General features: G+C 42.9%; 1 protein-coding gene across 1 annotated transcript; it reads right to left on the bottom strand.

Moving 5' to 3' along the window:
• Positions 1-16299: 16299 nt before the first annotated feature.
• LOC109429954 (zinc finger protein 836) lies at positions 16300-18484 on the bottom strand. The gene is made up of 4 exons (XM_062854727.1): positions 17892-18484; positions 17188-17725; positions 17086-17122; positions 16300-16711 (listed from the first exon to the last, which is right to left on the bottom strand). Exons 1-4 carry the CDS (start codon positions 18372-18374, stop codon positions 16327-16329), a joined length of 1443 nt encoding a protein of 480 aa, XP_062710711.1. The 5' UTR covers positions 18375-18484; the 3' UTR covers positions 16300-16326.
• Between the last annotated feature and the right edge of the window lie 325 nt (positions 18485-18809).

The raw sequence follows: 18809 nt of genomic DNA on the forward strand, positions 1-18809 counted from the left end.
GCCAGTCCGCAGCACAACAACAAGAGTGTGACATTCCGTCACAGATTCCGCCGTCGCGTAGAGTTTTGTATCCGTCGCCTCGGAGCTCGTGTGTGCTTCATTCCAACCGTTGCGACAACGCGTCGGTCTCCCGTGAAAGACAATTCCGCCGTCGCGTAGAGTGCCATATTCGTCGCATCGGGACTTGTAGTGTGCTTTCATTCCACCGTTTCGACAAGCGCGTCGGCCTAGTGAAAGAAGAAACTCATAAACCGTGAGAAGTGCGAAGAGTGCAACGACACCTATAACCTGGTCCAGTGAAGTGCTGTGAAGAACAAGTCCATCGAGGAGTTCCAAGATGTTTCCGAAACGTACTCCAGTGAAGAAGGCCTCAGACACCATTGAGAACGACGAAGTGCTTGGGGCGCTATTCCACAACCGTGGAATGGCCCAGCGGAATGTAGACAGAATCCGGACCAACCTCAAGCAAGCCGACGCAGATAACGTTCAGCTAACCCCAGCTAAAGTGAAAGTATTTCAACAAAGTGTCCAGCATTCCTATGACGACTTCACCAGGCTCCACTATCAGATCATCGCACTGTCCTTGCCAACTCAGCGCGAGGAGCAAGACGACTACTACTTCGGATTCTTAGACCTCTACGAAGAAGTCTCTATCTTTCTCGAAAGTTGGATGGAGAGGTTTGCCTCAATACCACATGAGCAGCCATCGCCTACCAAGAACCAGCAGCAAGTGATCATGCAATCTCTGTTACCGCGTGCTCTACCAACACTCGAAGGGCGGTATGAGCATTCAGAGAATTTCGAGGATGTGATCGACATGACCAGCGAGGGCGATCACATTAACCTTTGCCAATTAGAGGAAGCTTCGAAAAGGGACACCGCCGGTCTGATTGAAGCCAAAACAACCACCGACGGCACCTACGTACGAGCCTGCAAACAACTCAATGAGCGCAGTATGATCTACCAAAGTCTGCCTCTGAACGACGAGAAGAGCATGCCGTATGAGTCGACGATCATGGAAGCAGAGCTACCCTTGTCCAACGAGGCCGTCGATTTCCCGAAAGAGCACATGTCTGACGTGAAGACATGTCAGTCATCCAGCGAAAATGTTCAGTCCAGTCATCGACCACCAACCACACCGAATTCGCCGGAGCATCCTGTGCCAAATCCAACCGTCAGCCACAGGGTTGAAACGACACAACCATCAGAGGAGAGCAGTGAAATGAACCATCCCGAGCATCAACCAAGCCAAGTTCCTGATCCAGCGCCAGTTTCAGCTCCGAGTCCAGTTTCAGTGTGTGTACCAGGTCAACCACCAGTCTCAGTTCCAGCGTGCACTCCAGTTGATATTCCAATCCCAGTTCCACTGTGTCAGTCAACAAGCGATGATGCGTCCACCAATGCCGCTCATTCCCGTATTCCAGTGAGGTCGACGATCCAAGTGTTTCAATCCACCGATGACAACGTTTCAGATCAGACTCTGCTGCCGCGCCCATGTGGAGACCTTTTTGATTGCGGTTCGCAGGTTAGTATTCCGTTTACCGGTATTGGTAGTGCTACATCCACCGTGATTCAATCGTGTACTGTCCCAATTCGCTACAGAAGTAATAACTTCGAGTCCTGCCTAGTACCCCTCAACATAACTGGAATATTTCCTTCCTCCACTGTTATCAATTCATGGAACATCTCGTTAGGTTTTCGTCTCAATTACATGAAGTTGTCTGACCCATTCCCTTTGCTACGAGATTCCCATGGTGATTGGCCTGTACGAGAGATCTTCCGAGAGAGTCCAGATGGTGAATCCGACTTACAATCGCTTTCTGTATGTATGAGATCAGTTGATAGCCCACGCAAGTATCGAGAAGCGAAGCATGCCACTGCTGGGCTGGTTCCTACCACTACTATAGAAGAGTGTGATCAGTATTCCCTGTCCACCTATCCTCGTGTCAAACCCGTTGTTTCCGTCGTTCACGTACCATTGAGAGACAGTAGCAATCAGCTGTCAGATATCGGCTGTTTAGCTAACGGTTCATTCGGACCAAGGGTACGCGACCTTTTTCTTTCCAATAAAGTGATACCCCGAAGTGAAATCCCCGATAAGCCTATAAGAATAGGACAGATCGGTGAAGTACTAGATTTGTAGTAATGAGCTGAATTTTAGTATGGTGAGAAGGTCAATTCTCCGTTTCTGCTGTGAAATGGTACAAAAAGCGTGGGTATTATGATTCCTTGCCTAATTTGATGCTGTTTGAGCAAAACTTTGGGTAACAGTGTTGTTGTTTTCTCCATTTCTTGCAACATAAACAATATAGATATCCAAAGTTTTGCTCAAACAGCATCAAATTGGGCAAGGAATCATAATACCCACGCTTTTTGTACCATTTCATTGCAGAAACAGAGAACTGACCTTCTCACCATACTAAAATTCAGCTCATTACTACAAATCTAGTACTACACCGAACGTGCCTCATTGATATGTGTCGGAATACCCCGACTTCCCTCTATTCAGAGTCCCGAGAAGCCAATGTCATAGACTGTCCTAATCCTAAGAAGAAACCAGCTGTGTACAACCTCAAAGTGAAAGAGTGTAAAGAATTCGCCATTCTGTCAAACTGTGAACCTTTTCTTAAAAGAATGGTTGTCGTTACCCTGCGAAAGTTGTGCGATTCATGTAAGAAGAAAAGAAACAAAGTCCCTGACCATAGAAAGGTTATGCATCAGATTTTAGGTATCAATCAAGAACTTTCCCTCCAGATCGAAACCGTCGAGATATGCGAAAGATATCGTCCAACAAGAAGCTTGAACTCTTTTATCATTGATGTCTAGCCTCTAGTGACAAACAGAATTCGTTACTCTGAGTATAGTTAGGAGTTTTTATGTTGATTTTATTTTGCCGAATTCCGAAAGACTTTTACTGATCTGTTGTTATTCACCTTCTTATTGTTGATTTACCATTTCCGAATCGTTCAACCGAAACATCGAAATCTTTGTCCAGAATATCTCTTTGAACAACAGTAAACTAGGCTATGTAATCTCAATGTGCCCTAATGCGAACGAGTTGTAGACGTACACAAAGTAGCACCATTACCAATACCTGGGTTATGTTTCACCTGATCCAAACGTTGCGGTGACTACACTTGCCGGCGGGAGAATGTTCAGTCCGCAAGGCGAACTGAAAGAAGAAATTGTATCGCTGACTGCCCATTGTACCCCCACTTCCCCATTTTATGTCCTTTGTGCTCCATATTCCCCCGTACGACTGTGAGTGCACGCCGTGGAACGTTCGAGATGGCTACCACCAACCCGGCTGGCAAGGGACTTCACAGCCTGCGGGCATCCCTGGGAAGGAGCTCCCTACCGCTCCTGCTCCCAACTGGCTCCGTCTCTGCGGGGACGCGAGCATTATCCACTTGAGAGGTGAAGTCATTGGGACTTCACAGCCTGAGGGCATCTCGGGAAGGAGTTCCCAATACTCCTGCTCTCACCTGGCTCCGTCTCTGCGGAGACGTGAGCACATCCGGTGAGGCCAAACCGGCCAATAGCCATCCCCATTCCCAAACCCAAATACAGTCCACTGCGTAAGTACAGTAGACGTTCGATAACTGCAACATGTTTACGTTTCACTTAGCGAACAAAATTCGATAACTGCAACGTCAGATAGACGTCAAGAACCCATCAATTGACGTTAAATGAACGCAAAATTCATTCGACTGTTCATTTGGGCTAACTTGGCGCACCGTTTTGACAGATAGCGGTGCGATAACTGCAAATTTGTTGCACTTACCGGACTTGCAGTTAAAAAGCATTGCAGTTAAACCGTTTGCACCGAGCGAACGTCTACTGTATCCCAACAACGTGATTGAACATAATTTATTGAGATAATTTATTGACATAAACATAATTTATATTTGAGATATCTAATTACAGTAGACGTTCGATAACTGCAACATGTTTACGTTTCACTTAGCGAACAAAATTCGATAACTGCAACGTCAGATAGACGTCAAGAACCCATCAATTGACGTTAAATGAATGCAAAATTCATTCGACTGTTCATTTGGGCTAACTTGGCGCACCGTTTTGACAGATAGCGGTGCGATAACTGCAAATTTGTTGCACTTACCGGACTTGCAGTTAAAAAGCATTGCAGTTAAACCGTTTGCACCGAGCGAACGTCTACTGTATTTGATTTCAGATGCCTGAAAATCATTTTCAATATCAACAACTTTCATAGTGAATATTATCAATTATGTTTAATACTTATTATGGATTCAATGTAAATACTGAAACATTTATGATGCTTTGACAACAACATGCGAATAATTTAACAAATTGATACTTGATAGCCTACAACTCGTAAAGGTGAGTCTACGCCGATTGAAGTAATCGTTTCCACTGGTCTTAGTCCTGGATCAATCGCTTCCAGTCGCCCTGAGATTTTGGAACCCCTTAGGGCAGCAAAATGCAGTTGAGGAAGACCTAAAAGGCCAACGTGCGCGGCCTACCACGAAGCCAACGGCTCCTTCCTGGTTCTCTGCTAATATGGTATAAGTTTGTCATTTCTCTGGCATACGAGCTACGTACCCAGCCCACCGCAGCCTGCCGTGTTTTATCCGCTTCATTATACATCAGTTACCCGATTTAGTCAGCCTGTTTCGGGGATACATTTTTTGTTCTCCTTAAATATCTAAATAGATTTTCAAGCAGTAGTTTAGTGATGAACATGATTGAGTTAGTTAAAGTTTGACCATAAGTTAATGAGAGCAAACAGTTTGTGGGGCTGACAAAATTGGATTCATACTGTATCGATTTTTTTGCATACTTGGTACAATTCGTAGTTCATGCAACGCCGCCATATGCCGTGATCCTGGTTAGCAGCAAGTATTGTTCGCAGTTAACGTGCTTACTTTAAATTACTCTTAAATGGGTGTTTGTCAAATCTCCTAAGTATAGAATCCAAACATCTCATGTATGAACAGATATATTTTTTGTATGGATGGTTATGGTAGATCTCTATCGCTTCCTCTGCATTACGACGTAAACTCCTCAAACCCCCTTTCAGCTACTTAGTGCTTGAAGCAAACTCATTGTAACCCGAAACGTGAGTTTTTGTGGCACCTCATTGATTAATGAAATAGTAAACTCATGGTTAGCCACGAGTAAAATCATTCCACAGCAAAACTATAATAAGTTTTGCCAATACTACTGAACTGTTGTGGCTTTTCAGTCTAACAAAAGTGAAACGGTCAGGAGTTTGGCATAGCCGTTTTAATTCTGTTAGACTGAGAAAGCCACAACAGTTCAACATTTCTTCCCAGTCGTAAATATCCTCCAAAACTTAGATAAATTCAATCCATATCTATCTGATTAGGCGTTGGGTGTATGAGCTTTTGATGTTTACTAATTTAATTGTAAAAACTTAGTGTAGAGGAATAGTACAAGGTGTAGAGTACGAGGTATTCGGAGTTCGTATGAATTAAGAATAACTAAAGCTTCGATAATATTCATGAACTCGCACTCCGTGTTTATTATTGTTCCCCCTCCTGTCATCCACCGAGCCTAACTGCCCCATCGTGCCTATGCCTACTATGATCTTTACAATCTCCATTTCTATGCGTAGTGTTAGATCCTACAACCCCCCCTTACTTTTATTATGATAATGTGGTGTATGAAACATTGTGTTTAATAATGTGTGGTCCTTCCTCCATTTCACTCACTTGTCCTCATCATCAAACCTGAGCTCTCTTGCTTATTTTTTTCATGTAATAACTTCTTAATATTCTCTACCTTTATGTAAACTAATGCCTATTATGTCACTACCATAATTAGTACTCTAGTCAATGTCCTACTATCACCCATTAATAGTGTTATCACTTAACTTCCTGAATCATTATTCTAGTTTCTGACATTATTCTTTGAATTGTTTAAAACAGTGCTTCAATCGACCTGCCCTATAACGTCAAGTTAGCTTGTTGCATAAACCTCTGGATTCACGTTACGTATACGTTTCACCTACGGATTCCTTGTTGGGCGTCATGACCATGTTACGGCGTTGTTAGTAATTGCATCATCAATGTTTGCATATCATCACTTCCGCGCCGAATCGTATGCACTGCTCTCTTCCCATTTACAAAAGACTTCATGATCTTCCGCTACAATAAAAATTCCAAGTTAATAAACACTTATTTAAACTCTTCACTTAATGTGTATAATGAAGATCCATCCTTTTACAATATCCATGTATGTTTCTGTTTCTTCTTTTCTTGAGGTTTAGATGCTCTAATTCCTTCTTCCATCGAATCTGTAATCGACATTGCTAAAAAACGTTATTAAATTATTGCATTTCTAGTGATCTTAATTTTTTTTTAGTTTTTTCATTTATAGCTCAAAAAAATGTAACTTTATTTATTGTTTTAGTGGATCCCAAATCGATTGTAATAAATGGAAGAATCTGTTTCGATAAGAGCATATACGAATTTCTCGTTGATACATTACCAAAAAGTTCCTCAGTATTATTCCTCTTTTACGTGCCTTTTAATGTAACTCTAACGTTTACGAATGTTAATTTACTTAGAACTAAAAATGTGTCAATAAAATTTGAATTTGAAAACATGTTATTATTATCAGTCTTTGATCATCTGGTACCCAAAATTAAATAGAATGAGTTTCGCTGACAAATGAAACAATTTTATATATATAGTATAATTAAAATAAACTAAATTCTATGAACAAGCATTGTATTCAAAAGAACAAGTTGTCAATAACAAATCAATAACATTGTTTTTTTATAATGCATTACAACTTTTGATCATTGCGTTCATAATTATAAACGCCCATGCTCGATGATGCTCATAGAAACTCATTAATGAGTTCCAATACTTGCATCCTTGTGTTTGTACTTTTTTTTATTAAAGTTAAATAGTTCCTTATCTTCACATCCATGAACCGTTCATAGACGTTATCTACTATATTTAGTTTTTTTTTTATTATGACCCTTGCATCTCGCTAATTGTCGATTCAATGACAACCATTTCCAATGGGATCTATCAACTCTTACTGGGTGATAAAATCTAATACACACGAATTAGTTGTTTCTCTAACTACTTATTTATTATAATTTCTGCCAATTAAAGAACAATTTCTTAAACATTTCTGATGAATACTAAACAATTGCATCGTTACAATCACAAAATGTTTCTTTGAACGTCACTAGGAAAATAACTAACACACTTAATTCAATAAACGAACTGCAATAATCTCTTGAACAATACATCAACAAGCCTTTGGTCAAGCTTGGTTCAAAATAAGAAATACTCAAGAGAATACTTTCGTTTGAAATGATACTCATTAAAAAAAAACTTATTTCTTTTTGTAACGATATTGGTTCAATTTCCTCAATCCAATGAACACTGTTTGTTCAAAATCAATACGCTTTGTACAAAATTGATCCGATTACAGTAGTTCTTCGAACGCTTCAGGTTCAACATTTATTCTCCTAATGCTACAGCTTCATTTTTTTTTTACGATCCTCAAAAGCTACTTATTCGAATTCAATAATCTTTCGACCTACTGGTTTGACACCAACAGCTTTTTTTTTTTCTGCTGCTGATTTAATTTCATCCATTTTTCGAACAACACTAGTTGGATTTCAACACTTCTTCTAACCTCACTAGTTTAATTTCACAACTCCTTCAAACGATACTGGTTCGATTTCAACAACTGCTGTGAACGCTAGTGGTTCGATCTCAACATTCCTTAGACTGTTGCTAGTTCGATTACAACAATACTACGAAAACTGCTGGTTCGATTCCAACAATCCTTAGAACGCTACTGGTTCGTGGTCAACAATCCTTCGAACGCAACTAGTTCGTTTTCAACAATTCTTCGAACGAAACTGGTTCGATGTCAACAATCCTTCGAACGCTACTGGTTCGATTTCAACGACCCTTCGAACGCTACTGGTTCGATGCGAACAATCCTTCGAACGCAACTGGTTCGAGGTCAACAATCCTTCGAACGCAACTGGTTCGAGGTCAACAATCCTTCGAACGCAACTGGTTCGATTTCAACGACCCTTCGAACGCTACTGGTTCGATGCGAACAATCCTTCGAACGCAACTGGTTCGATTTCAACGATCCTTCGAACGCTACTGGTTCGATGTGAACAATCCTTCGAACGCAACTGGTTCGAGGTCAACAATCCTTCGAACGCAACTGGTTCGATTTCAACAATCCTTCGAACGCTACTGGTTCGATTTCAACAATCCTTCGAACGCTACAGGTTCGATTTAACCGATCCTTCGAACGCTACTGGTTCGATATCAACAATCCTTCGAACGCTACTGGTTCGATTTCAACGATCCTTCGAACTCAACTGGTTCGATATCAACAATCCTTCGAACGCTACTGGTTCGATGTGAACAATCCTTCGAACGCTACTGCTCGATTTCAACAATCCTTCGAACGCTACTGGTTCGATTTAACCGATCCTTCGAACGCTACTGGTTCGATTTCAACAATCCTTCGAACGCTACTGGTTCGATTTCAACAATCCTTCGAACGCAACTGGTTCGATATCAACAATCCTTCGAACGCTACTGGTTCGATGTGAACAATCCTTCGAACGCAACTGGTTCGATTTCAACAATCCTTCGAACGCTACTGGTTCGATTTCAACAATCCTTCGAACGCTACTGGTTCGATTTAACCGATCCTTCGAACGCTACTGGTTCGATTTGAACAATCCTTCGAACGCTACTGGTTCGATTTCAGCGATCCTTTGAACTCAACTGGTTCGATATCAACAATCCTTCGAACGCTACTGGTTCGATGTGAACAATCCTTCGAACGCTACTGGTTCGATTTCAACAATCCTTCGAACGCTACTGGTTCGATTTAACCGATCCTTCGAACGCTACTGGTTCGATTTCAACAATCCTTCGAACGCGACTGGTTCGATTTCAACAATCCTTCGAACGCAACTGGTTCGATATCAACAATCCTTCGAACGCTACTGGTTCGATTTTAACAATCCTTCGAACGCTACTGGTTCGATTTTAAGCGTTAAGATCTCTAATAATTCTTTCTGATCATGAAAACTACTCGTCCAAATTAATCCACAAACACCACTTATCAATTCCCATACTTGATCGCACCTGGATAAGTTTAAATCAATAAACGCAAATAGTGGATTCATATCTGCAGACAAAATAAATTACACATCTAATCATAAACGCAATTTACTCTTTCTTATCTATGAACGCTCGCTACTCATTCATTCATATAAATCCGTAAACACAACTAATGAATTCTAATACACGAATGCAAATGATTCATTCTAATCAGTACACGTACTTCATCTCAAATTCGCAAATGATTTATTCTAGTCCGTAAACGATAATGCATTCTTCTAAAACTTTGAACACTACTTATTCATCCTAATTAATCGTACTGGCTAGTTTCAATCCTTGAATAACGTTTAAACGTTACTACAAAAATATGGTTCATTCCAATCCATAAATGCAAATCAGTTTATTGTAAACCAACATTACTGATTTATTTCACTGAAGCCTCCTATACAGCTTAGTGTTGTATGAGCACTTCCACAGTTATTAACAGATAGCTTCCTCAGCTAATGACCATTTTCCATGTGTATATCGAGTGGCAGAAACTAAAATACTCTATGCCCAAGGAAATCTAGGAAATTTCCTATACTAAAAGTTTCTGGACCGACCGGGAATCGAACCCGTCGGTGAACGTCACTCTCTGCATGGTCATAATTTTCATCACGAGCCATTTTCATTATTTTAAATTATTGTTAATAAAGTAATATGAACTCAACACTTCCTGCAAAACAAAATCATACTCATCTTTTATTTGTCAGTCTTGTAACTAAATCATTATTAAAAGAACAATCTGAATTAATTTCCGCAATACTTAAGCTCTTCAGTAGAAATGTTTATGGCTTTTTTTTACAGCTATAGACTTCATTCCTACATAAAACAGCTCAAAACATATATACAACTTGCCATTATCCCAAACTCATTTACAACCTTTTTTCAGGTTGCAACAGAAAATAAGAGATAATCAGTGCAATGACCCCTTCATTCAGCATAGACTAAAACAACTTCCACCGATATTGAGACTTATCATTAGTTCACTCATGGGTAAATAGAATATAAATAATTTCCCCTAATATTAAGACAAAATGTACTTCAGAGTTGAATGATATAAATCCCTCTGGCTAACATATTAATTTGCTTATTCTCAATCATCAATTATCAAATCGAATTATTCGCTGAATTGCAAAGATTAACATTTGTAAAGCTCACCTGTACGTATCCAGTGCAGTACTATCGTTTTTAAAATGTTTGAATAAAACCCTGCCATTTTCAATTAAACTTATGACACACATGTGATACAAGAATCACTGTACAATTGCGCTTGAAATGAGTGCCATACTGAAAATTGTCTCAGTTCAAGTCAGTCATGTTAAAACTTTCTTGACACTGCGTGCCGTTGTACAGGAATCACACTCGTATCACATGTCTGTCCGGGGTATAACTTTAAATATTGCAATATCACGTATGTTAAAGAATCACTATCAGCACACTTTTCCAGTTACGACTGCACACTACAGATTTGAATATATTGCTGATCCCGTTGCCACGTTCACAAATACCAACTGTACACCTACCTTCATTAATACATTGCTTTCACTTTGGAGTCAATCATTATTCAGTCTAAACATCGAAAATAACCACTACAAGCACTTGCATTCATAATTTCTTCTGAACCAGATTTGAAAGTCAACACACTGTCCGGCATCGCCAATCATCTTCGAACAACAGGCGCAGACAGCGCAGGGGACTGAAATTTCACTTTAATTTATACGAATTTCACTGTTTATCCTCGTCGCCATTTGTAGAGTACGAGGTATTCGGAGTTCGTATGAATTAAGAATAACTAAAGTTTCGATAATATTCATGAACTCGCACTCCGTGTTTATTATTGTTCCCCCTCCTGTCATCCACCGAGCCTAACTGCCCCATCGTGCCTATGCCTACTATGATCTTTACAATCTCCATTTCTATGCGTAGTGTTAGATCCTACACAAGGTTATTAACATGAAATTAGTTTCGTAACATTTCGTAATTTGTTGAATATGAGAAAAAATAAATGAGGCCCGCGGGTGACACTTAATGTTTCAGTTTATCAAGTAAATCTCAAAAAATTGTAAATATTACTAAGGTATTTCTTAATAAATAGTTACGTACAACACCATATTTTGAATAAGGCATAAAATAACTTTTTCAACATAGATTGCAAGGTGCATTGGAAGAAGCTGTTAGGATCCATCGCAGAGCCTGGGGATTAATGTTAATTCCGGTATTTTGCACACATTAAACGAAATAAGAAATCATTGAAAAACAGTTGGTGCGGTCTGATTTAAAGCCGACCAACTGTGAATCTTACTACGATGCCCACGCTTTATGGTACGCTCGACCGCACTATCAGATAGTTCACATTTTCAGAATGTGACGTGTTAGCCTTTTTTTCTGAAACCACGGTTAGTACATCTTCTTTCGAGTCGGGACTACTGCGTATCAACAAAGAATGTATTTAACGCACGAATACGGACATTCTGCCGGAGACCCGGGTTTGATTCTCGTTCCGGTCGGGACATTTTTTTCGACTCCCTGGGCATGGTGTATCATTGCAGTTGCCTCACAATATACGAATGCATGCAATGGCAATGTGGAAGTGCTCAAAGAACACTTAGTTGAAGCGAGGCAGGCCAAGTCTCAGTGGGGACGTAGAGCCATATAGAAGAAGAAGAAGACGGACATTCTGGAAAAAAAAATCTAACACGTGTTTAGAAAACGGGAACCGTAATAGCTAACATAACGGTCATGGCAATCTGGTTGTTACGTTAACTTATCCGTGTAATCATTCATCAAAACGACTGAATGGTCGCATAAACTGACGTACTTACCTTACCGGTCAGGCTAAGGCCGGGGTGGCCTCTGCTGTACATAGTAGCCGCCTCCATTCCACTCGGTCCATGGTTGCTTGTCTCCAGTTCCGCACTCTGCGTAGGGTCCGCAGATCGTCCTCCACTTGGTCGATCCACCTAGCTCGCTGCGCTCCACGTCTTCTTGTACCGGTCGGATGACTCTCGAGAACCATTTTAGTCGGGTTGCTATCCGACATCCTGATGACGTGACCCGCCCACCGTAGCCTCCCGATTTTCGCGGTATGGACGATGGTTGGTTCTCTCAGCAGCTGATGCAGCTCGTGGTTCATTCGCCTTCTCCAAGTCCCGTCTTCCATCTGCACTCCGCCGTAGATGGTACGCAACACCTTCCGTTCGAAAACTCCAAGGGCGCGTTGGTCCTCTGCACGTAGGGTCCATGTTTCGTGCCCGTAGAGGACGACCGGTCTAATCAGCGTTTTGTAGATGGTTAGCTTCGTGTTACGGCGAACTTTATTCGATCGTAGAGTTCTGCGGAGTCCAAAGTAAGAACGATTTCCTGCCACAATGCGCCTCTGAATTTCTCTGCTGGTGTCGTTGTCGGCGGTCACCAGTGAGCCCAAGTACACGAATTCTTCAACCGCCTCGATTTCATCACCGTCGATATGAATTCGGGGTGGCGGGCGCGGTGATTCCTCCCTGGAGCCCTTTGCCAGCATGTACTTTGTCTTCGACACATTAATGACTAGTCCGATTCGCCTGGCTTCACTCTTTAGTCGGATGTACGTTTCCGCCATCGTCTCAAATTTACGAGCAATAATATCAATATCATCGGCGAAACCAAGCAGCTGAACGGATTTCGTGAAAATCGTCCCACTCGTGTTTATCCCCGCTCTTCTTATTACACCCTCCAAAGCAATGTTGAACAGCAAGCACGAAAGACCATCACCTTGCCGTAGCCCTCTGCGAGATTCGAAGGGACTCGAGAGTGTCCCTGATACTCGAACTACGCACATCACTCGATCCATCGTCGCCTTGATCAACCGTATCAGTTTATCCGGGAATCCGTATTCGTGCATAATCTGCCATAGCTGTTCTCGATCGATTGTATCATACGCCGATTTGAAATCGATGAACAAGTGATGTGTGGGCACGTTGTATTCGCGGCATTTCTGCAACACCTGGCGGATGGCGAACATCTGGTCCGTTGTAGCGCGTTCACCCATAAATCCAGCCTGATATTGCCCCACGAACTCTCTTGCAATCGGTGATAGACGGCGGCATAAGATTTGAGAGAGTATCTTGTAGGCAGCGCTCAGTAGTGTGATCGCGCGGTAATTCCCGCAATCCAACTTGTCGCCCTTTTTGTAGATGGGACACACGATACCTTCCATCCATTCCTCCGGTAATACTTCCTCCTCCCAAATCTTGGTAATGACCCAGTGTAGTGCTCTCACCAGTGCTTCTCCACCGTATTTTAGAAGCTCGCTTGGTAGTTGATCTGCTCCAGCGGCTTTGTTGTTTTTCAACCGGCCAACCTCCTCCTCAATCTCTTGAAGGTCAGGGGCCGGAAGTCTTTCGTCTTGTGCACATACTCCTAGATCTGTTACCACGCCACCTTCGGTACTTGCAACGTCGCCATTGAGGTGCTCATCGTAATGCTGCCGCCACCTCTCGACCACCTCACGCTCGCTCGTGAGAATATTCCCGTGATTATCTCGGCACATGTCGGCTTGTGGCACAAAGCCTCTGCGCGAGCGGTTCAGCTTCTCGTAGAACTTTCGTGTGTCCTTAGCGCGGTACAGCTCTTCCATCGCTTCGCGATCTCGTTCTTCCTGCTGGCGCTTCTTCATCCGGAAGACTGAGTTCTGCCTGTTCCGCGCCTGTTTGTAACGTGCCTCATTCGCTCTCGTACGGTGTTGCAGCATTCTCGCCCATGCTGCATTCTTCTCGTTTTTCAACTGTTCACATTCGCCGTCGTACCAGTCGTTTCTGTGATTCGGAGTCGCGAAGCCTAGTGCTGTAGCCGAGGTACTACCTATGGCGGATCGGATGTCCCTCCAGCCATCTTCAAGTGTAGCTGCGCCAAGCTGCTCTTCCGTTGGTAGGGCCACTGCTAACTGCTGCGCGTAGTCTTGAGCCACTTCTACGTTACGAAGTTGCTCGATGTTGAGCCGCGGCGTTCGACTTCGACGCGTGGTGATAACTGTCGAAAGTTTTGAGCGCATGCATACAGCGACTAAGTAGTGATCCGAATCTATATTCGCACTGCGGTATGTGCGGACGTTGGTTATATCCGAGAAGAATTTACCGTCGATTAGAACGTGGTCGATTTGATTTTCTGTTTGTTGGTCGGGTGATCTCCAGGTGGCTTTGTGGATATCTTTGCGGGGGAAGAAGGTGCTTCGGACTACCATACCACGGGAGGCTGCAAAGTTTACGCATCGCTGGCCGTTATCATTCGATACGGCGTGCAGGCTATTTCGCCCGATTACCGGTCTGTACATTTCCTCCCTTCCTACCTGCGCGTTCATGTCGCCGACAACGATTTTCACGTCACGCGGCGAGCACCCATCGTATGTTTGCTCTAACTGCGCGTAGAACGCTTCTTTCTCGTCATCGGGTCTCCCTTCGTGTGGGCAGTGGACGTTGATGATGCTGTAGTTGAAGAAACGGCCCTTAACTCTCAACATGCACATCCTTGCGTTGATCGGCTGCCATCCGATCACACGTTGTCGCATCTTGCCCAACACTATAAATCCTGTTCCCAGTTCATTGGTGGTGCCACAGCTTTGGTAGAAAGTAGCCGCTCGATGCCCGCTTTTCCACACTTTCTGTCCAGTCCAACAAAGTTCCTGCAACGCCACGATGTCGAAGTTGCGGGGATGTAGTTCGTCGTAGATTATCCTGTCACATCCTGCGAAACCTAGTGACTTGCAATTCCATGTTCCAAGTTTCCAATCGTAGTCCTTATTTCGTCGCGTGGGTCTTTGCCGATTGTATCGAGTCGTATTTTCTCCTATGTTATTCGCAATGGGGATTTTTACGGGTGGCTTATTGGGCCTACGCCAACACTCCTGTCTCGCCGGAGGGCCATCGTGCCAGTTCTGTTTTACGTCCCAACCAACACTGGGACGACCACGCTGATGGGGCTACCACCTTGGATCTAGCTGGGCGTGGTGCAGCGTTTCTTACTCAGCCGCTGGATGCCAGAACAGACGCTGTTTGAGCCGCACCTCCTTGGTGAACAGACACTCGGATCGTACCTCCTCAATCTAGCTGATGTCAGAAGGACAACAGTGCCCAGGCTGCGCTACCAGCTAAGCACACAACTCTTAGCTGGCGGTCTTTGTCATCGCTTGACCCGTGGAAGCATGAGGTAGGAACTTGTGAGGACCAGAGCTATATTGGACTCCTTATCGACTCACCGTTTTGCAGCCCGCATAAACTGACGTACACGTTTTAAATATGGAAAAAATACATGAAACATCTTAAAATCATTGCGGCTTACTTTTTGTAGCTAACTCTATTAAATCGTGTTTTCCCATCAGAGCAGACGTTGGTGGTTACATCGACTATGCGAATATGGGCAGTGCAGACTACATCCCAAATTGGACTACATATCACACTCTTTATGGTACGCCTAAAAAGTGTGATAAAAGTGCACATTTGCCTCGAATCGTCTCGACGTCTTCGGGGCACTTATTCCTCCATTCACAAGGAATAAGTGCACCGAAGACCTCAATTCAAACCGACGTATCCCTGCGCTGTAATCACACTTTGAAGGTGTGTGCACACTATTGTGTCAGTCCAATTTGGGGTGCAGTCAGCAATAAATATATAAATAAGTTTGTGGTTTAACCGTCGCTAACCGTTGCTACCCGTTGCTAACTGATCAGAAGTTAGACGCGGTTAACGACGGTTAGCAATGGATAAATGCAGATTTTTCCAGTTAGCGAAGGAAGTGTAATTCCCCCTGACTTGATATCATATGCAATGCAGTTCTCATATTGTCGTGCTACACTTTCCACTGAAAAAAACGAACATTTTCGGTGCAGTTGCTTTGGTGTGCGTGAATAAAAACCAAAATATTAACAACTTCGCAAACACTGATTGGTGGACACGGTGCGCACCTGCTACACTCTCGTATTTTTGAGTGCTGCACTATTTTGAGCGGTGCAGAAAAAGTGCTACACCGGTGTAGCACGAAACCCAAAAACTAACATATTCGGTGCAAAAGTGCTGCACCGGTGTAAGCACCACCGCAAAAACGAAAACGACATAAGAATGTCTACGGATTGTTCGGATCAATAATTACACATACATTTCTGATTTAGGTACTTACATAATATTCAAAACTCGTCATCCGCCTCCATCCGCGATTCCGGCACCTTCCCCTCCTTTAGTTCAGCCGACGATTGACTGACGTCATTCTGCCGCTCTTGCGCAGCACGCCACTGGAGCGCACTGACACTGGTGAACTTAAAGTTATCCGGTTGATCCGATGATCCATAGCCACTGCCCGAGTGCACTTTGTAGTGATCGCGCAGCTCGGACAACAGACGGTACGCCGCATCGCATCGGTCACATTTGTACGGATTGTCACCGAAGTGGACTTTACTGTGCTTGACCAGGTCGTTCGTTTGGGAAAACGCACGATCGCAATGGGTGCATTTGTAGGGTTTCTCTCCGGTGTGGGTGCGCATGTGTCGCATCATGTTGTTCCTTCTCAAGAACCTGTTGGAAGAGGAATGTTACTTTGGACATTGTACACTATTGGCAGGTTATTCTACGAAAATCTAACTCAAACAGGTTGGTTCTTTTTTTTGCTTTCTAGAACCTATCAAGTGTCATTGGGTTTTGAATTCAGAACTGCAGGTTAAAAATGAATAGTGAATGGACAGAGTGGTAGCTTAAATACTTGAATTCACTGTTTCACGTTGAATGCACAGATACAACTGGACAAAGGACAGTTCCCACCTTCAATTCTACCATGTCCGAGTTTTTCTTAACGCCCTACCCCCTTAAATCTTCCTGTAAGAAGATGCGTGAGCCGTTGATATAAGCATACATTATATTTTTTACGAGTGAGAAATGTATAAATTACTTACTTCATATCGCATACATCACATTTAAACTGTCGCTCGCCTAAAATGAGAAATAAGATATTTATAATAATTTGTTCCTCCTAGCTTTTGAAAAAAACTTCCAACCTGTATGACATAATAAGTGCTTCTTCAACGCGTCACTCGACACGCACCGCTTCGAGCAAATATGGCAGACGTAGTTCTTCTCCTTGTTGTGCGTAAGCCGGATGTGCATGTTGAGTGCACCCTTCGTGTGGAACTTCACCGGACACAGATCACACGCCATAGACTTCTCCTTGTGACGTAGGAGGTGCTGCACCAAGCTGCTCGCGTAGGCGTAACCCTTGCCACACTCGGTGCACAGGAAGGGCGTCTGGCCCTTGCATAGTACCGAATGTAGCGTAACATCCCTCCGGCGTTTGAAGCGTTTTTGGCAAATGGGACAAGCGTACGGCTTCTCAAGATCGTGATTTTTCCTATGTTCCAGCATTTTGGCCTCGTCAAAGTAAACTTCGTAGCACTTGTCACATTGGAAGACATCCTTGGGATGCTTCATTTTCATATGTTTGTGCAAGGCAAATTCACGCTTCGCTACAGCGCCACACTTTTCACAGGAAAATGCTGGATTTTCTTGATTGTCTTCTGGATTCTTTGCCGTGGCCACCTGAAAAAAAAAGACCAACACGTTAGCAGTCAGCTTATAGACGACACATACTAATTTTTATACAAAGATTTGAGAGACAATACATCTTTAAGTGATTGCTTCTCAAAATCTTTTTCTACGAGACATAAAGAAAAACGTTTTAAACAAACATCGTTACAAGTTTTACCTCTTCGTTACTGATGTCTTGTTTGACCCTAGAGCGCCTTCCTTTTCCTCTAGCTGATGGTTTCTTCGACGGGACTTCAAGAATATCAGCGAACACTTTTGGCTCATCCAGCTGTAAAAGAGTGTCCTCAACCGGGTCCTCCGGTTCTTTCTTGACCATAACTTCTTCCAGCTTTGGTGCCAGCAGTTCCCCCAGTAGACGATGACTTTCCAGGCACATTCTGTGCAACTCGTAGGCATCGTCTATCTTTCCTTTGCAATCGTGGCATACGCTCAACGGCATTGCCAGTACTTCAGTGGCCGATGGTTTTCCATCCGGCTCAGCCGCAAACACTTGTGAGCAAATGACGCTCAGTTTACGGTAGAGATTGACATGGCCAGGATCATCCGACGACTGGAAGATGTTTTCCGATGGGATGTACGTGACGTCCTGGATGCAGACCCGACACAGATTGGCCGGGTTCGTTTCCGAGTTGAATGCCATGATGTAGTTTGAATGTTGATTTACACTTTCCCGTCGGAATATTCACTAAAACTTCTAAAATGCTTGCGTTGCTCAAATTATTTTTAAATAAACTTTACGTTCCGCTCGTTCCGCGCTAGTTCCGCGCAACTAAAATAAACATTATGCTATCACTTTTGTTTGCTGATGTTGAAAATGAAAACAAAAACAGAGCTAACTTCGCTCACATATAGCGGGGTGCCATTCACAAACTACACAACCATCCCACACCACTCACGCTAAGAAAAAGCAAAAGAAAAAGTATAAAATAAGGAGTGTATCGTAAAGTAGTTGAAAATCAAGTTGAAAATGTTTACAATTGGGTTTTTAAATTTGGAATAATGTATTGATATTTTGATTTTATATGAAACAGCACCTTTTTCTGAGCCACTATGATTTTTTCAGATTTTTGGAACT

Source organism: Aedes albopictus, chromosome 2 (genome assembly GCF_035046485.1).
Source record: "Aedes albopictus strain Foshan chromosome 2, AalbF5, whole genome shotgun sequence".
Lineage (NCBI taxonomy): Eukaryota > Metazoa > Arthropoda > Insecta > Diptera > Culicidae > Aedes > Aedes albopictus.

Coding starts and splice junctions, on each gene's coding strand:
- LOC109429954 (XM_062854727.1), bottom strand. CDS start 18,374: ATGGCATTCAACTCGGAAACGAACCCGGCCAATCTGTGTCGGGTCTGC. Junction 17,123..17,187: donor GCACTTATTATGTCATACAG/GTTGGAAGTTTT, acceptor TTCTCATTTTAG/GCGAGCGACAGTTTAAATGT. Junction 16,712..17,085: donor TGTGATGTATGCGATATGAA/GTAAGTAATTTA, acceptor CTCTTCCAACAG/GTTCTTGAGAAGGAACAACA.